At 34.5% G+C, this 13,029-nt stretch overlaps 2 gene segments (V, D, J or C); both read left to right on the top strand.

The window, feature by feature from the left end:
- Positions 1-13,029, top strand: part of LOC103877257 — an 856,781-nt gene that overhangs the window by 669,588 nt on the left and 174,164 nt on the right.
- On the top strand, positions 443-1,743 carry LOC116270354. The segment is given in 2 exon segments: positions 443-818; positions 1,185-1,743. Coding segments are annotated over 2 exon segments (483 nt in total).

Raw genomic sequence — 13,029 nt, 5'->3', positions numbered from 1 at the left:
TTCCAAGGTACAGAATTTCTTGCCTCCAGAATCCATAAAGGCCTACCAGGTCCTTCCTGCCTTCAAAGACAAAGACACTTATTAGATACAATGGAATGGAATATGCATTCCTCTTCCCGTGAACTCTGTTTATGAAGCACCCTTTAAAGCTAGCTTATTCACTAGAGCATCATTTAGTGCCATTTAATGGCAGCTATAGAGCCAAGTACCCAGAAATACCAACTACAGTGAAATACAAGCTGCAGGAAATCAGTCTTGCAACTACAGCCAAATAACTCTAGAACTGTTTCAAGTTCATCTTGATACTTGGAGACATTCTATCAGTGAGCACCAGAGTTAGTGAGAGCTATTTCCTCCTAAGAATTAGCTGGGTGGAGCCAAGAAGAAAGCTTATTCACCACCTAGAGATTGACACACATCTTCATCATAAGAATCTCCATTGCATCAGCAGCATATGAATTGTGAAGAGTGACAGGCTGCAGTCACACTGTCTTCCACATTGATTCATAGTATTTCAGAATGTCACCCTTGTAAGCCAGGCAACACCAATATTTTATTTTGGTTTCACCAGCACAAAAGATATTTTGTGTCACTTTGCTTACATAAGAAGCCCACTCTTTGATCCCAGCTGGATCTTTCTTCACTACTGCACTCACCAGGGGATTTGCATGTTGTCCCCTAGGGAAGACCTTCCCCTGTGAGCCTGAGATAAAAGCTCATCTCTAACCTTGCTTTGAGTGATCAGGACTCCTCAGCTCACCTTCTCACAATGAGGCTCCCTGCTCAGCTCCTGGGGCTGCTGATGCTCTGGGTCCCTGGTAAGGACAGAAGAGAGGAGAATGGGACTGGAGGGTGAGCTCTGGGGATTCTACTGCCTCCCATTTGTGTTCTGTCCACATATCAGATGCAGATGTCTTGCCCTCCAGCAAAGGGAATTTAATATTTACACCTGTACGAACTAAGAACAAGCTACAAGGAAAAAGAATAGTGCACTGTTGAGAACTTCAAAAAGAAAGAGGCCACTTTGTGCCTTTAATTATTGGATCATTTTCAGATACTGGATAAATGTAGTGTATGAATCTAATCAAACACAAAAAAGTAGCCTAACATATACAATAAGACTAAATTATAAAAACATCTCACAATGTTTGTATGTAATGTACTTCTCACTGTTATTATTTTAGGATCCAGTGGGGATATTGTGATGATCCAGAATCCACTCTCCCTGCCTGTCCCTCCTGGACAGCTGGCCTCCATCTCCTGCAGGTCTAGTCAGAGCTTCCTGCATAGTGATGAAAACACCTATTTGGATTGGTACCTGCAGAAGCCAGGCCAGTCTCCACAGCTTCTTATCTACACAATTTCTCACAAATTCTATGGAGTCCCAAGCAGGTTCAGTGGCAGCAGGTCAGGGACAGGTTTCACACCTAAATTCAGCAAGGTGGAGGCTGAGGATGTCGAATTTACTGCTGTGAACAGAGTCTTCAAGGTCCTCACACAGTGGTACAGCTCCAAATACAAACCTTCCTATTTGGGATGGCTCAGCTGTCCACAGGTGTTTGCATGGGAAACCTGCATGGCAGATTCTGAGTTGGCTTCACAGGTAGATGTTAGATGACTGGAGGGAATAATTTGCAGAAAGATCCAGAAGGTTCTGGCCCCAACACTGTAACAGCCTTATTTCACATGGCTCAAGCAGAAGAATGAAGGTGATCAAAGTGATCCCTGAGCAACTAGACATGACAGAAGAGAGAGCTACCTTGAAAGTGCATTCTGATCCTCCCTGTGTTTCCTGCATTTGTCAATGAGATTTAGTCAGCCTAACAGCAAGAAAATTGAGGCATACTCATGGCTACAAAGGTTGGGTATATGTTAGGATTAGCAGGGTTTTTTTATATTTTTAACACGATAATATTTGGTAATACTCAGAAATTGGTATTTTCCCACTCTTTAACATCCTACCTCTCCATTACCAGTTATACCAAACCGCCACTTACATGCCTGTGATTTCACTCTACACAAGCTATACTCAGCGGGAGTATGGCTCACAGCAATTGGTGAAAATGTTTAGTTTGCAAATATCTAAATAGACTTTGTCATTTCATAGCGGATATAACATTTTATCCCAAAAGTCTTTGATTTGCCTCAACTGCCTTTTGTGAGAGAAAAGGAGAGTTCTTAGAATCACAAGTGGATTTTGAAAATAAAAGTATAAGCCATTTGGTGACAACTGCAGAGGGGAGTGCCCACAAATTTCAGCTGTACAGTACTGATACCTCCAGCTGGGGTAAATCAGCCATCCAACCACAGCCAGAATGTTACTAGGCAGCCCAGAAACAGTTCAAGGGCATTTTCACATAACTTTTTAAAAAATCTTTATACAGTATCTGAGCTGCTTTAGTTAGGAGGATCTAAAATTTGACATTATAATTTTTCATTACTTCTGCTGTGTGTACCTCCGTCTAGTCCTTATGTCAACACAACCCCAGGGTGAAGTCAGGTCAAATTCATGAGAGCCATATTTACCCTGTTCCAAGTTCTGGTTTAAAGATTTGTATTTGCTTATCAAATTGAAGATATCAGTGCTATGAAAATGGATATTCATAAAACACCCCCTCTCCTTCACAAATGTTAACATTGGGGTACATTTCATAACCTATTTCTCATTATCTCTTCTTTTCTGTTGTTGTCTTCTACAATTTCTGGTGGTAGTTGAATTACAGTTATGACCAATACTATGAGTCTGAATCCAAGGCAAATTGCTTTTAACTAATCTTGAAAACTTAGCATTAATCCAGAAACAACGATGTCACTGTTATGTAGGGGCATACTTAGGATTAGCTTTATTGACCAGCAAATAGTCAGTTAACTATTTCCATGGAATCAACAAGTTTTTCCTTCTATTTTACTCTAAATAGTTAATTTTTGTATAACAGATTTCCTAGGATATTCTGGTTAGTATAAATTCTCATAGTTTCAAATTTCACCTATGGCTGTTAGGATTCCAGAATATAAGAAAGGCAATCATTCTTTGGGTTGAGAAAATTCCTAATTTGTGAGAGCAAAAGTATAAAATAAGAGTAAAATTTGACTAAATTAGTTTTTAGTAAGTTGTTGTAGGCTCTAGTTTTTTGTTAAACTTTATAATTTTATCCCACAACTACTTCCAGGAGTTCATAAGTTATTTTATTTTATTCTATTTTATTACTGATTCTTATTTTTCTATTTGGCATAAAAAGTGTTATAGAAGAACCAGTAGGAACATTTCTAGAATTACAGAAAGATGAGGACTGTTGCTACTCAAAGACCACTGAAACAGTGGGCTACCCGCGGCTCCCGCACAAGAAAGATCAAGACAGAGGGGAAGTTTACAACTCTGAGTCCCCTGCTCCCTTAAGGCAGAAAGTCACCATTTCCACTTTCTGATGAAGATATTTTCTCATTATGATCTCATTATAACTAAGAGTGACCACCAAACACTTCATTTACCTATTGCATCTTACTTTATCTAATGTTTTTGATTGTTGTTCATCGGAAATAAAACAAAGTGGTTAAAACACAATTTTGGTTGATCTCAGAAATTAGTGTAAGGGATTTAATTTGGTCTTTGATATTTTCTGAAGCTCTTAAAATTTATTTATTTAAAGTTTATGTAAGTATTTTATAGATTCTTGAAATTATTTAAACTGGAAGAAAAAACATTGAATTTGAGAATTCTAAGTTCATATTCTCCATTTTCCTGCAAGTAAGTGTAAAAGCACATGATATACATATATATATATATGTAATTATATATATTACGTGAAATCAACTAAAATTGTGTTTTAACTACTTTGTTTTATTTCCAATAAACAACAATCAAAAACATTAAAGTAGGATATAATAGGTGAACGAATTGTTTGGTGGTCACTCTTAGTCACAGTGAGATAATAATGAGACAATATCTTCATGAGAAAGTGGAAATGGTGGCTTATGAACCCCCAAACAGAATTTGACAAGAAAGTTGAACTACAAGAAAACAGATCTATATAAGTCTGTCCTCATGTAGTTGAATGTGGCCAAGACTGGAGACCCACAGTGACCTGCTTCCCACCTGGATCTAAACATAGGCTGTTCTTACAAATTTTATCAATTCTTATCTTTGTCCAGTGTGGAGTGATCCACTTTAGCTGCTGTTGTCAACGTTTTGGCATGGTGTATTAATATACAGAAGGGGGAGATTCCCGTTTAGAATTCAGAATATTATACTCCTAGTCTACTGACAGTATGAGAAAATTTCAAAGGCTTTTTCTGATGAAAGAAGTCTTACAAAATTTTACATGTTCTGAATACTTAAGGGCAACAGATTTTGAGATAAAATAACCAATTACAAGGCAGACTTTTTAAAGATTTATCATTACTTTTTACTGGTAATAGCAATACTCTGAAATTCAAAAAAGATTATTTTGTAAGAATAATATTTTTAATAATTGATTTATGATCAAAGAAAACATGACAAATCTCTCACTGTTACTCATTTTCCCACAATTCAAGTTGCTATATTAGATAGTGGAAATAACTAATTATTTTTTAAGAAGCTATGTTTTTAAAGAGCTCATTTTTAGAGTAGTTTTGGAAGGTGCGGATTCTCCTATCTTTCTCTGACATGGGCAAAACCTCCCCAGTTATCAACATCCCCCACCATAGTGAACCTACATTGATACAACATTATCACCCAGAGTTTAGATTAGGGTTTCTTAGTTTAAATTAGGGTTCACTTATGATGTTATACATGTTACAGGTTTTTAAAAATGTCTAATAGGAAATATCCATCTTTGTAGTATCAGACATAGCAGTTTCACTGCCCTAAAAATTGTTCATCTCCCCCATTCATCCCCCACCCTCCAAATCCCTAACTACCACTGATCCTTTAACTGTCTCTATGGTTTTGTCGTTTACAGAATATCATACAGTTAAAATAATATAATATGCAGTCTTTTCAGATTGACTTTTTCACTTAGTAATATGCATTTAAATTTCCTCCGTGTTTTTTCATGGTTTGATAGCTTGTTTATTTTAGGCAATGAATAATATTCCATTCTCTGGATGCTCAATTGTGCTGGATGCACAAGAATTGACACTGAATTAAATCAATTAATTTTTAACTACTGAATCAGCCTTTCATACCTAGCATAAATCCAACTTGGCATACTATATTGTACAGTATGTACAATTGTACATACATATTGTACAATTTTTTGTACATTGTTGTAGTCAATTTGCTAATACTTTGTGGAGGATTTTTGCATCTATTTTCATGAGAAATAATTGTAGTTCTATTTTCTTGTAATGTCTTTGCCTGGTTCTGTTAGTAGACTAGTATTTCCCTCACAGAATGACTTAGGAAGTATGCCCTTCGTTTTTATCTTGTGAAATAGATTGAGAATTTGAAGAATTTCTTCCTCAAACATTTGGTAGAATTCACCATTGAATCCATCTGAATCTGGTGCTTTATTTTTTAAAACGGTTGTTAGTTATTTATTCAATTTATTAAATATATAAAATATTTGTAGGCCAGTTTATGCTGTCTGTTTCTTTTAGTTAGTTTTGGTAGATTCCTTCTTTCAAGGACTTTGTCCATTTCATCAAAGTTATCAAGTTTGGTTCATAGCATTGTTTATAATATTCCTATAACATCCTTTTAAGCTTCATGGGATCTGTAGTGATGTCCCCTCTTTCAGTTCTGCTATTAGTAATGTGTGTGCTTTCTGTGTTTCCTTAGCTTGGCTTGAGACTTACCAATATTATTTGTATTTTCATAGTATTAGTTTTCAATTTTTTTTTCTGTTGACTTCCTGTTTTCAATTTTTTTATATCTGCTCTAATATTTATTTCCTTTCTTCTGCCTAATTTAGATTTAATTTGATCTTCTTTTTCTAATTTCATACAGCGAAAACTTAGGTGACTGATTTTAGATTTTTCTTCTTTCTAATTTATACATTTGATTATATGAATTTCCCTCTCAGCACTTCCTTTTGCTATATTCCACAAATATTGATGAGTCATGTTTTTATTTCCATTTAGATCAAAATCTTCTAAAATTCTCCTGAGATTTCTTCTTTGACTCTTTTGTTATTTGGAAGTGTGCTGTTTAATCTCCACATATTTGGGTATTGTCTGCATTTTGGTATTGATTTATATTTTAATCCCATTGTGGTTTGAGAGAAGGCACTGAGTGATTTCTATTTTTTTAAATATGTTACTGTTTGTTTTATGACCCAGAATTAAGTCTATCACAGAGAATATTCCATGTGATCTTGAAAAAATACGTGTTTGGACAAAATAGTGTGCAAATGGCAATTATACAGAGTTCATTGATAGTGTTGTTGAGTTTGACTGTTTTTATGGGTTTTCTGCCCGCTGGATCTATCTATTTATGATAGTGAAGTGTTGAAGCCTTTAACTATAATCGTGGACTCAGCTGTATCTTCTTGTAGTTCTATCAGTTTTTGCTTCATTTATTTTGACAGTCTGTTGTTAAGCTCACATATGTTAAGCATTGCTTTGTCTTCTTGAAGAATTTGCCCCTTTTTCATTTGTAATGCTCTTTCTGTCCATGATAACTTTCCTTGCTTTGAGATCTTCTTTTCTGAAATTAATATAGTTACTTGTGGTTTCTTTTGATTAATATTAGCATGGTATATCTTTCTCCATCATGTACTTTTCAATCTATATGTACCTTAATGTTATAATTAGATTTATTATAGACACCATAGAGTTGAATCTTACTTTTTGTTATACTCTAATAATATATCTTTTAACTTGTACATTTAGACACTTTATGCTCCAACTAATTATTGGTGCCTTGGATTAATGTCTACCATATTTTCACTGTTTTCTATTTATTGTCCTTGGGTTTTTTTTTTCTATTTTTATCTTCTACTTGTTTCTGCCTTTTTATGGTTTTAATTTAGCATCTTATACATTTCTATTTTCTCTCCTTTATTAGCACATTAGATTTTTTAACCACTTTTAGTGTTGTTCTGAAGTTTTCAAGATACATTTACAACTAATCCAAGCCCACTTTCAAATACTCCTATAACATTTCATAGGTCATGTGAGTACCTGATAATAACAAACTATTCCTAATTTTTTCCATTTGTTGCATTATTGTCATTCATTTCACTTATATGTAAGTATAAATAAGTATGCATATATGTGTATATGTATTTATATATGTAAATGTATACATCATTATGCATAATAATCACATTACTATTATTTTGAAAAAATTTATATCAGTTAAGAATAAGAAAAATATGTTCCTTAATTTTTCCTTCACTTATTTCTTCTTGATGCTCTTCTTTTATGCAAATTCAAATTTCTGACCTATACTATATTCCTTCTCTCAAAAGAACTTTTCTTTTTCTGTTTGTTACAAAGCATGTTTACTGGCAACAAATTTTCCAAATTTTTGTTTGTCTGAGAAAGCCATCATTTATCATTTCCTTTTGAAGGATGATTTCATAGAAAACAGAATCCTAGGTTGGTGGTTTTCTGCTCTCAGCACAAAACACGTCACTCTCCTCTCCTCTTGCTTGCATTGAAGTGAAGAATCCTTCCTGTTTCACAGAAGTTGGATACAATATTTACATTTGCTCCTCTATACAAAAGGTTTGTTTCTCTTATGTTCATGCTCTTTCTCTCTCTCTTTTCAATACTTTTTCTTTGTTTTTGACTTCCTATAGTTTAAAAATTATATGCTCAAGTGTTTTTTGTTTTTGTTTTTGTTTCTTTGTTTGTTTTGCTTGTTTGCTTATTTTGGCATTTATACTGCTTGGTGTTTCCTGATCTTCCTGGATCTGTGGTTCGATGTCTGACATTAATTTAGAAATATTTTTAGTCAATACTGTTTCCTTTATCACCCCTCCACCCCGTCCTCCTCCTTTTTCTTCGTGTTCGTTAACCTATTTGCCTTTTGCCCAAGAGTACTTGCTGGCAGCACTTGCAACTACGGTGTTTACCTCAAGAAGAAAGTGAGAATGTGACCAACATTCCACAACGATACTGTGATTGAAGCAGACAACAGAAATGGAAAGAAAACTAAGAAGCCATATGTCATTGTGGACCCTAATGAGAAGATGGGAGCAGTGGACTCAGCTGATTTGATGCTCACTTCTTCAGAAAGCACAAGATTTGGTCTAAGGAAGTATTTCACTACCTTCTAAACATTACAGTGCTGACTGAACCTCCACATCCTGTTCAAGAAGGATAATCCTGAGCACACGATTAGCCATGTAAACTTCAGACTGGCATGGATTGAAAAAATGCTGTTAAAGCATCACAAGCCAGGGCAGCAAAGTCTTCCAGGCCACCCTTGCTCTGATGATGTCATACCTCTTCACCTGTATGGAAGACCTTTCCCCAAGAGCATACCACCAACATCAGGCAAATGAAATCCAACAGGTCGCTGCAAAGTTTGCTGCTTGTACAAAGACAAGCCTAGCGAGACAACCTGAAGAGCAATGTGATATTTTTGTGTGGAATGTGATATTCCACTTTATGTTGTTCTTGCTTTGAAATTTATGACACAAAACATTATTAAATACTGATTATCATATACATTTCTGTTATATTAGGATTAGAGACAAGTTCTGTTTAGAAATAATTCCAAGAATAGATTTTATATTTTACTTCAGATTGAAAATCAGTCAGATTTGCTTCATCCTCAAAGAGTGTGTTTATGTAAAATCACATGAATGCCTGCAGAAAACTGTCCTTTTTTTTCTAAAGAGAAAAAGGGTTAAACAATGTAACACCTTTTGTATCTGTCTCACAGTTCTTGGGCCTTTGGTTTTCAGTCTTTGTTCTCTTTTCTGTTTTGGAGATTTCTGTCAATATACTCTCAAAATCAGACTCTTTTTTTCTCAGCCATACCCAGTCCTTTCTGTTACAGTGTTCTGTTTTGTTTTGTTTTTTAATCTCTAGCATTTTTTTTTTTTTTTGCTTTTTTTTGGGATCTTCATCTTTCACTTTACGTTTCTCCTCTTTTAAAAATTACAACATCCCTGCCATGTCTGGTTTCGACTCTTGCTTGATCTCTTCAAACCGTGTCTTTTTGCCTTTTATTATGCCTTATAATTTTTACTTGATAGCCAGATAAAATACATTGGGTGAAGGGAAGTGCTAGAAATAGGCCTTTAATAATATGGGGGTAAGGTGTAGGGGAAGAGAAGCATTCTATACTCCTATACTTAGGGTTCAGTGCTTTAGTGAGCTTATGTCTGTGGACTGTTAACATCACAAGTGTCTCTTTGCTTCTTTCTCCACCCATGTAGGTGGGACAGGATGCTAGACCTGGATGGAGTTGAGAATTTCTCTTTCCCCAGTCAGTTAGACAATAATAAAACTGTATGTAGCACATTAGGCTGGTTAAATAGTTTCTCCCTAGAGCTGAGCTTAAGAACAGAGTGCTCTGACTTCCTCCCTATATAATTGTGTCATGATTTTGGTTTAATCAACTTACTGTGCTTCTATTAGTGAGAAAACTATAGTCACCCCAAGAAACGTGAATCATATTTAATATATGAAAAAAATTACTATCCTGTGTATGCTATAGTTCTGTGGTTTTTCTTGTAGGTTCTCAAACCTTGGATTATGTGTTATAAAAACACATTTTGCATTTCTGCTTGTACACTTGATATTGTATAATAAACAGGTAAATTGCATGAAATTAACCCTTTCAAAAGTTGCATGATTTTTCATAACATGAAAATAGCACAATTTATTTAGCCATCTCTTGCTGATAGGCATTCAGATGTTTCCTTAGACAACACGGAGTTTTTATTTCTATACGCAATTTTCTTAGTAGTAAGTTTGGGCCAACAAGTATACATATTCTAAATTTCACTCCAATAGTGAGCAGAGATTACTTAGGAAAGTCTGTAGAAATCCACATTGCAGCCACCAAAGTAATGGCTTTTCCATCCCCCTCCATTCCCACCAGCAGAGGGAGGCATAAGGCTTTAAGTTTTTTTGCCAATTATTTCATGGAAAAGGGCAATTAATTTTTTTCCAAGGTTTTCAAGTAATAAAGCTTATGTTTTTTTTTTACTTTTTGTTTTTACATAGTTATAGGTTCACGGGAAGTTGCAGAGAAATATACAGAAGTCTCATGCATCTTCATTCAATTTCCTCCAGTGTTGACATCTTTCAAACTATAGGACAATACCAAAGACAGGAAATTAACATTGGTGTCATCCATAGAACTTATTCAGTTTTCACAAGTTACACATGCACACAATTTTTGTTTGTTTATGTGATTGTGTTTATGTGTGTGTAGCTCGATGTGAATGAATCATGTATGTGGCCTTCTATAACCACCACTGTAATCAAGAAACTCAGCTAAATCATCACCACAAGACTCCTGGTGTTACCCTTTTACAGCCACCCTCACCTTCTCTACCCCATCCTTAACCCTTGGCAAACACCACATAGAAGACATCATACCATAAGTACCATTTCGAGATTGGCTTATTTCGCTGAGTATAATACCCTTGAGGCTCATCAAAGTTGGGTATAGCAATAGTTTATTGCTTTTTATTTCTGAATGTATTCTATGATATGATTACCCCAGTTTATTTAACTGTTTACTTACTGAAAGACATTTGGGTAATTTCCTTGATTTAGCTACTATAAATAAAGCTTCTGTGAACATTTGTGTACAAGTTTCTGTATAATAATGTTTTATTTCTCTGAGATAATTGCTCAAGAGTTCATTTGCTAAATTGCATAAGTCCACTTTCAATTTATTACAACCCTTTAAGAGAGATTTCTTTTCAGATCAAAAACTTCAATTTAGGTGAGGTGTAATTTATTAATTTTTCATTTTATGGATTATTTTTCTAATTTAAATTTGCTTTCTTTATCATTTTGTGAGATGTCTTTGTTATAGTCTAGTTTTATTTTTATATGTATTGATTTTCTTCAGTGTATAATTTTATGTTTGACATTGATTTAAAACTTCTACTTAGAAACTTTATATTAGGTTTCTGTTGCTTTCTTTATATATTTATTTTTTGTTTCTTTTAGAATTCCTTTTTCTTCTGGCTTACAAATAGTCTCTTTAAATACCAAGTCAGACATATATTCATATAAATTCTTTGTTATATAATTTTTATAGATTTATCTTTTAATATATATGTATTTAATAAATATGTAATTCATATATATGTTATGGTGGGGTGTTTTAACATATCTTCACTTAAACATATTGACATTCTGGTCATTATGTTATTACATTTTATTTCATATGTTATTTTATTAAATTCTATAATTAAAACACATCAACTATCCATGTATATTGGGTGCCTGTTTTCTGTCCTTTCTATAATTATCTGTAATTGATTTTTTTGCCTTTTATTCTGAACTTTATTCCTTTACTAAGCTTACCTTATGTGTCTTTGACTCCATTTATTTCTTTGCCTGATTGTATTTTTTCTATGTTATAATAACTAGTTCTGCTTTACTTTTTAAATCCTGTACCTGTAGCCAGACATGTTTATTTTACCTATTATTTTCTTGCTAATTATCTCATCCTTGAAAATAAATTTAAGTGCTTTTTTTTTTGGTGTGTCTTCTAATTTTACAATCATTTGCTGCCGAAAATACTTTTGTTTTACTAGAGTACATCATTTTCAGAGGAGTTATCTAATTTATTATTTACTTGCTATGTATTTTTGTCAGTCATATAGCCCTCTCCCATGGTAAATTTGTAATTTTTCAGTATTATTTCACTTCAAATTACTTATCCTTGATGGGGTTGCTTTATCCAAGTCTTCTATTTGCCAAAATATGGTATAGTTCATTATTTCTTGATTGCTCCAAACACATATGGGTGCATTTTATCATTACCTTACCTACTTCCACCTCAGAACTGAGTCTGAGGACTGTGTCCTTGCAGGTTGTGTTTAGTAGGTCTTTTTTATCGCTGGGTTGCTGGAGAAAGAGTAGAAGACAGAGGACAAGACAGTGGACAATTTAAAGTGGTCAAGTTTGTCTCTATTTTCTACAGGCTTCTTAATGATCAGTCCTCTTGACGGCCTAAAAAAAAAAAAAAAAATGCAAATTTCGCCCCCATCGTCTGCCTTTTACTTCCTACCTCTGTTTCTGTCCTCCTCCACCCAGAGTTGTAGGAGGGGGAAAAGCTCAAGGATTGTCCCAACCCTAATCATGGCACAAAAGTGCCAAGGGTTCAGGTGAATTTTTTCAGGACTTTCCTCATGGCATACTGGCTCCTCTGAAATATTTTATCTTTCTTTTCAATCCACAAATTGATGCTTGCCCTGTTTTCCAGAGATATCTACTAGACATCTGAAAGGTTGAAGTATGAAAACTTCTTAAATTTCTTGAAAATGTTCTTTGTTTCTTCAAGGAATACTCAAATTCCATTATTCCTACTTTCTTCTAGGGGAATAGAGCTAGGTAAGCCTAATTTAATTATTTAGGAAAAACAAGAGGGTTACAGAATTTTCCACTCAAACTCACCACACTAATCTAAGTTCCCACTCTTCATCTCCTTTGCCCTAAGGTGTAGCTGGAATTCTCAGGTGTTCGTTTTCAACTGTTTATAAAAATGTAGATTTAAGGTGTAGAAAAACCATTATTGTAATTCTACCCAGATCCTTTGGGAAACCACTAATTTATTTTAGTCTAAATAAAATAAAATAAAATTTTAAAAACATAAAAACAATCCTCAGAGTGATAAAAGAAAACTTTTAGTTAAGTAGAGCTAATATGCATGTTAATATCAATGAAAAATAGAACTGAGTAATCAGGGACTCAAGTGCACAGTTGGAAGCAGTGTAGAGGGACCTCTCTGGCCCTGAACTCCATCACAAGTAACAGAATAGAATCCTGGAGTGGAGCTCATGGAGAAGTGATGATTGGCATCATGCTCCCTGGCTTTTCAAGTTCCTTGTAGCCTTTTGTTGGTGTCCGCACTTTTGAAGATGCAGTCCCCTCTTCCAGACATTTTAGACTGGTTTTGGT

This window comes from Papio anubis, chromosome 14 (genome assembly GCF_008728515.1).
Source record: "Papio anubis isolate 15944 chromosome 14, Panubis1.0, whole genome shotgun sequence".
In the NCBI taxonomy this organism is placed as follows: Eukaryota; Metazoa; Chordata; class Mammalia; order Primates; family Cercopithecidae; genus Papio; species Papio anubis.
The sequence above is the reverse complement of the archived record's forward strand: the minus strand, read 5'-3'. Positions and strand labels throughout refer to the sequence as shown.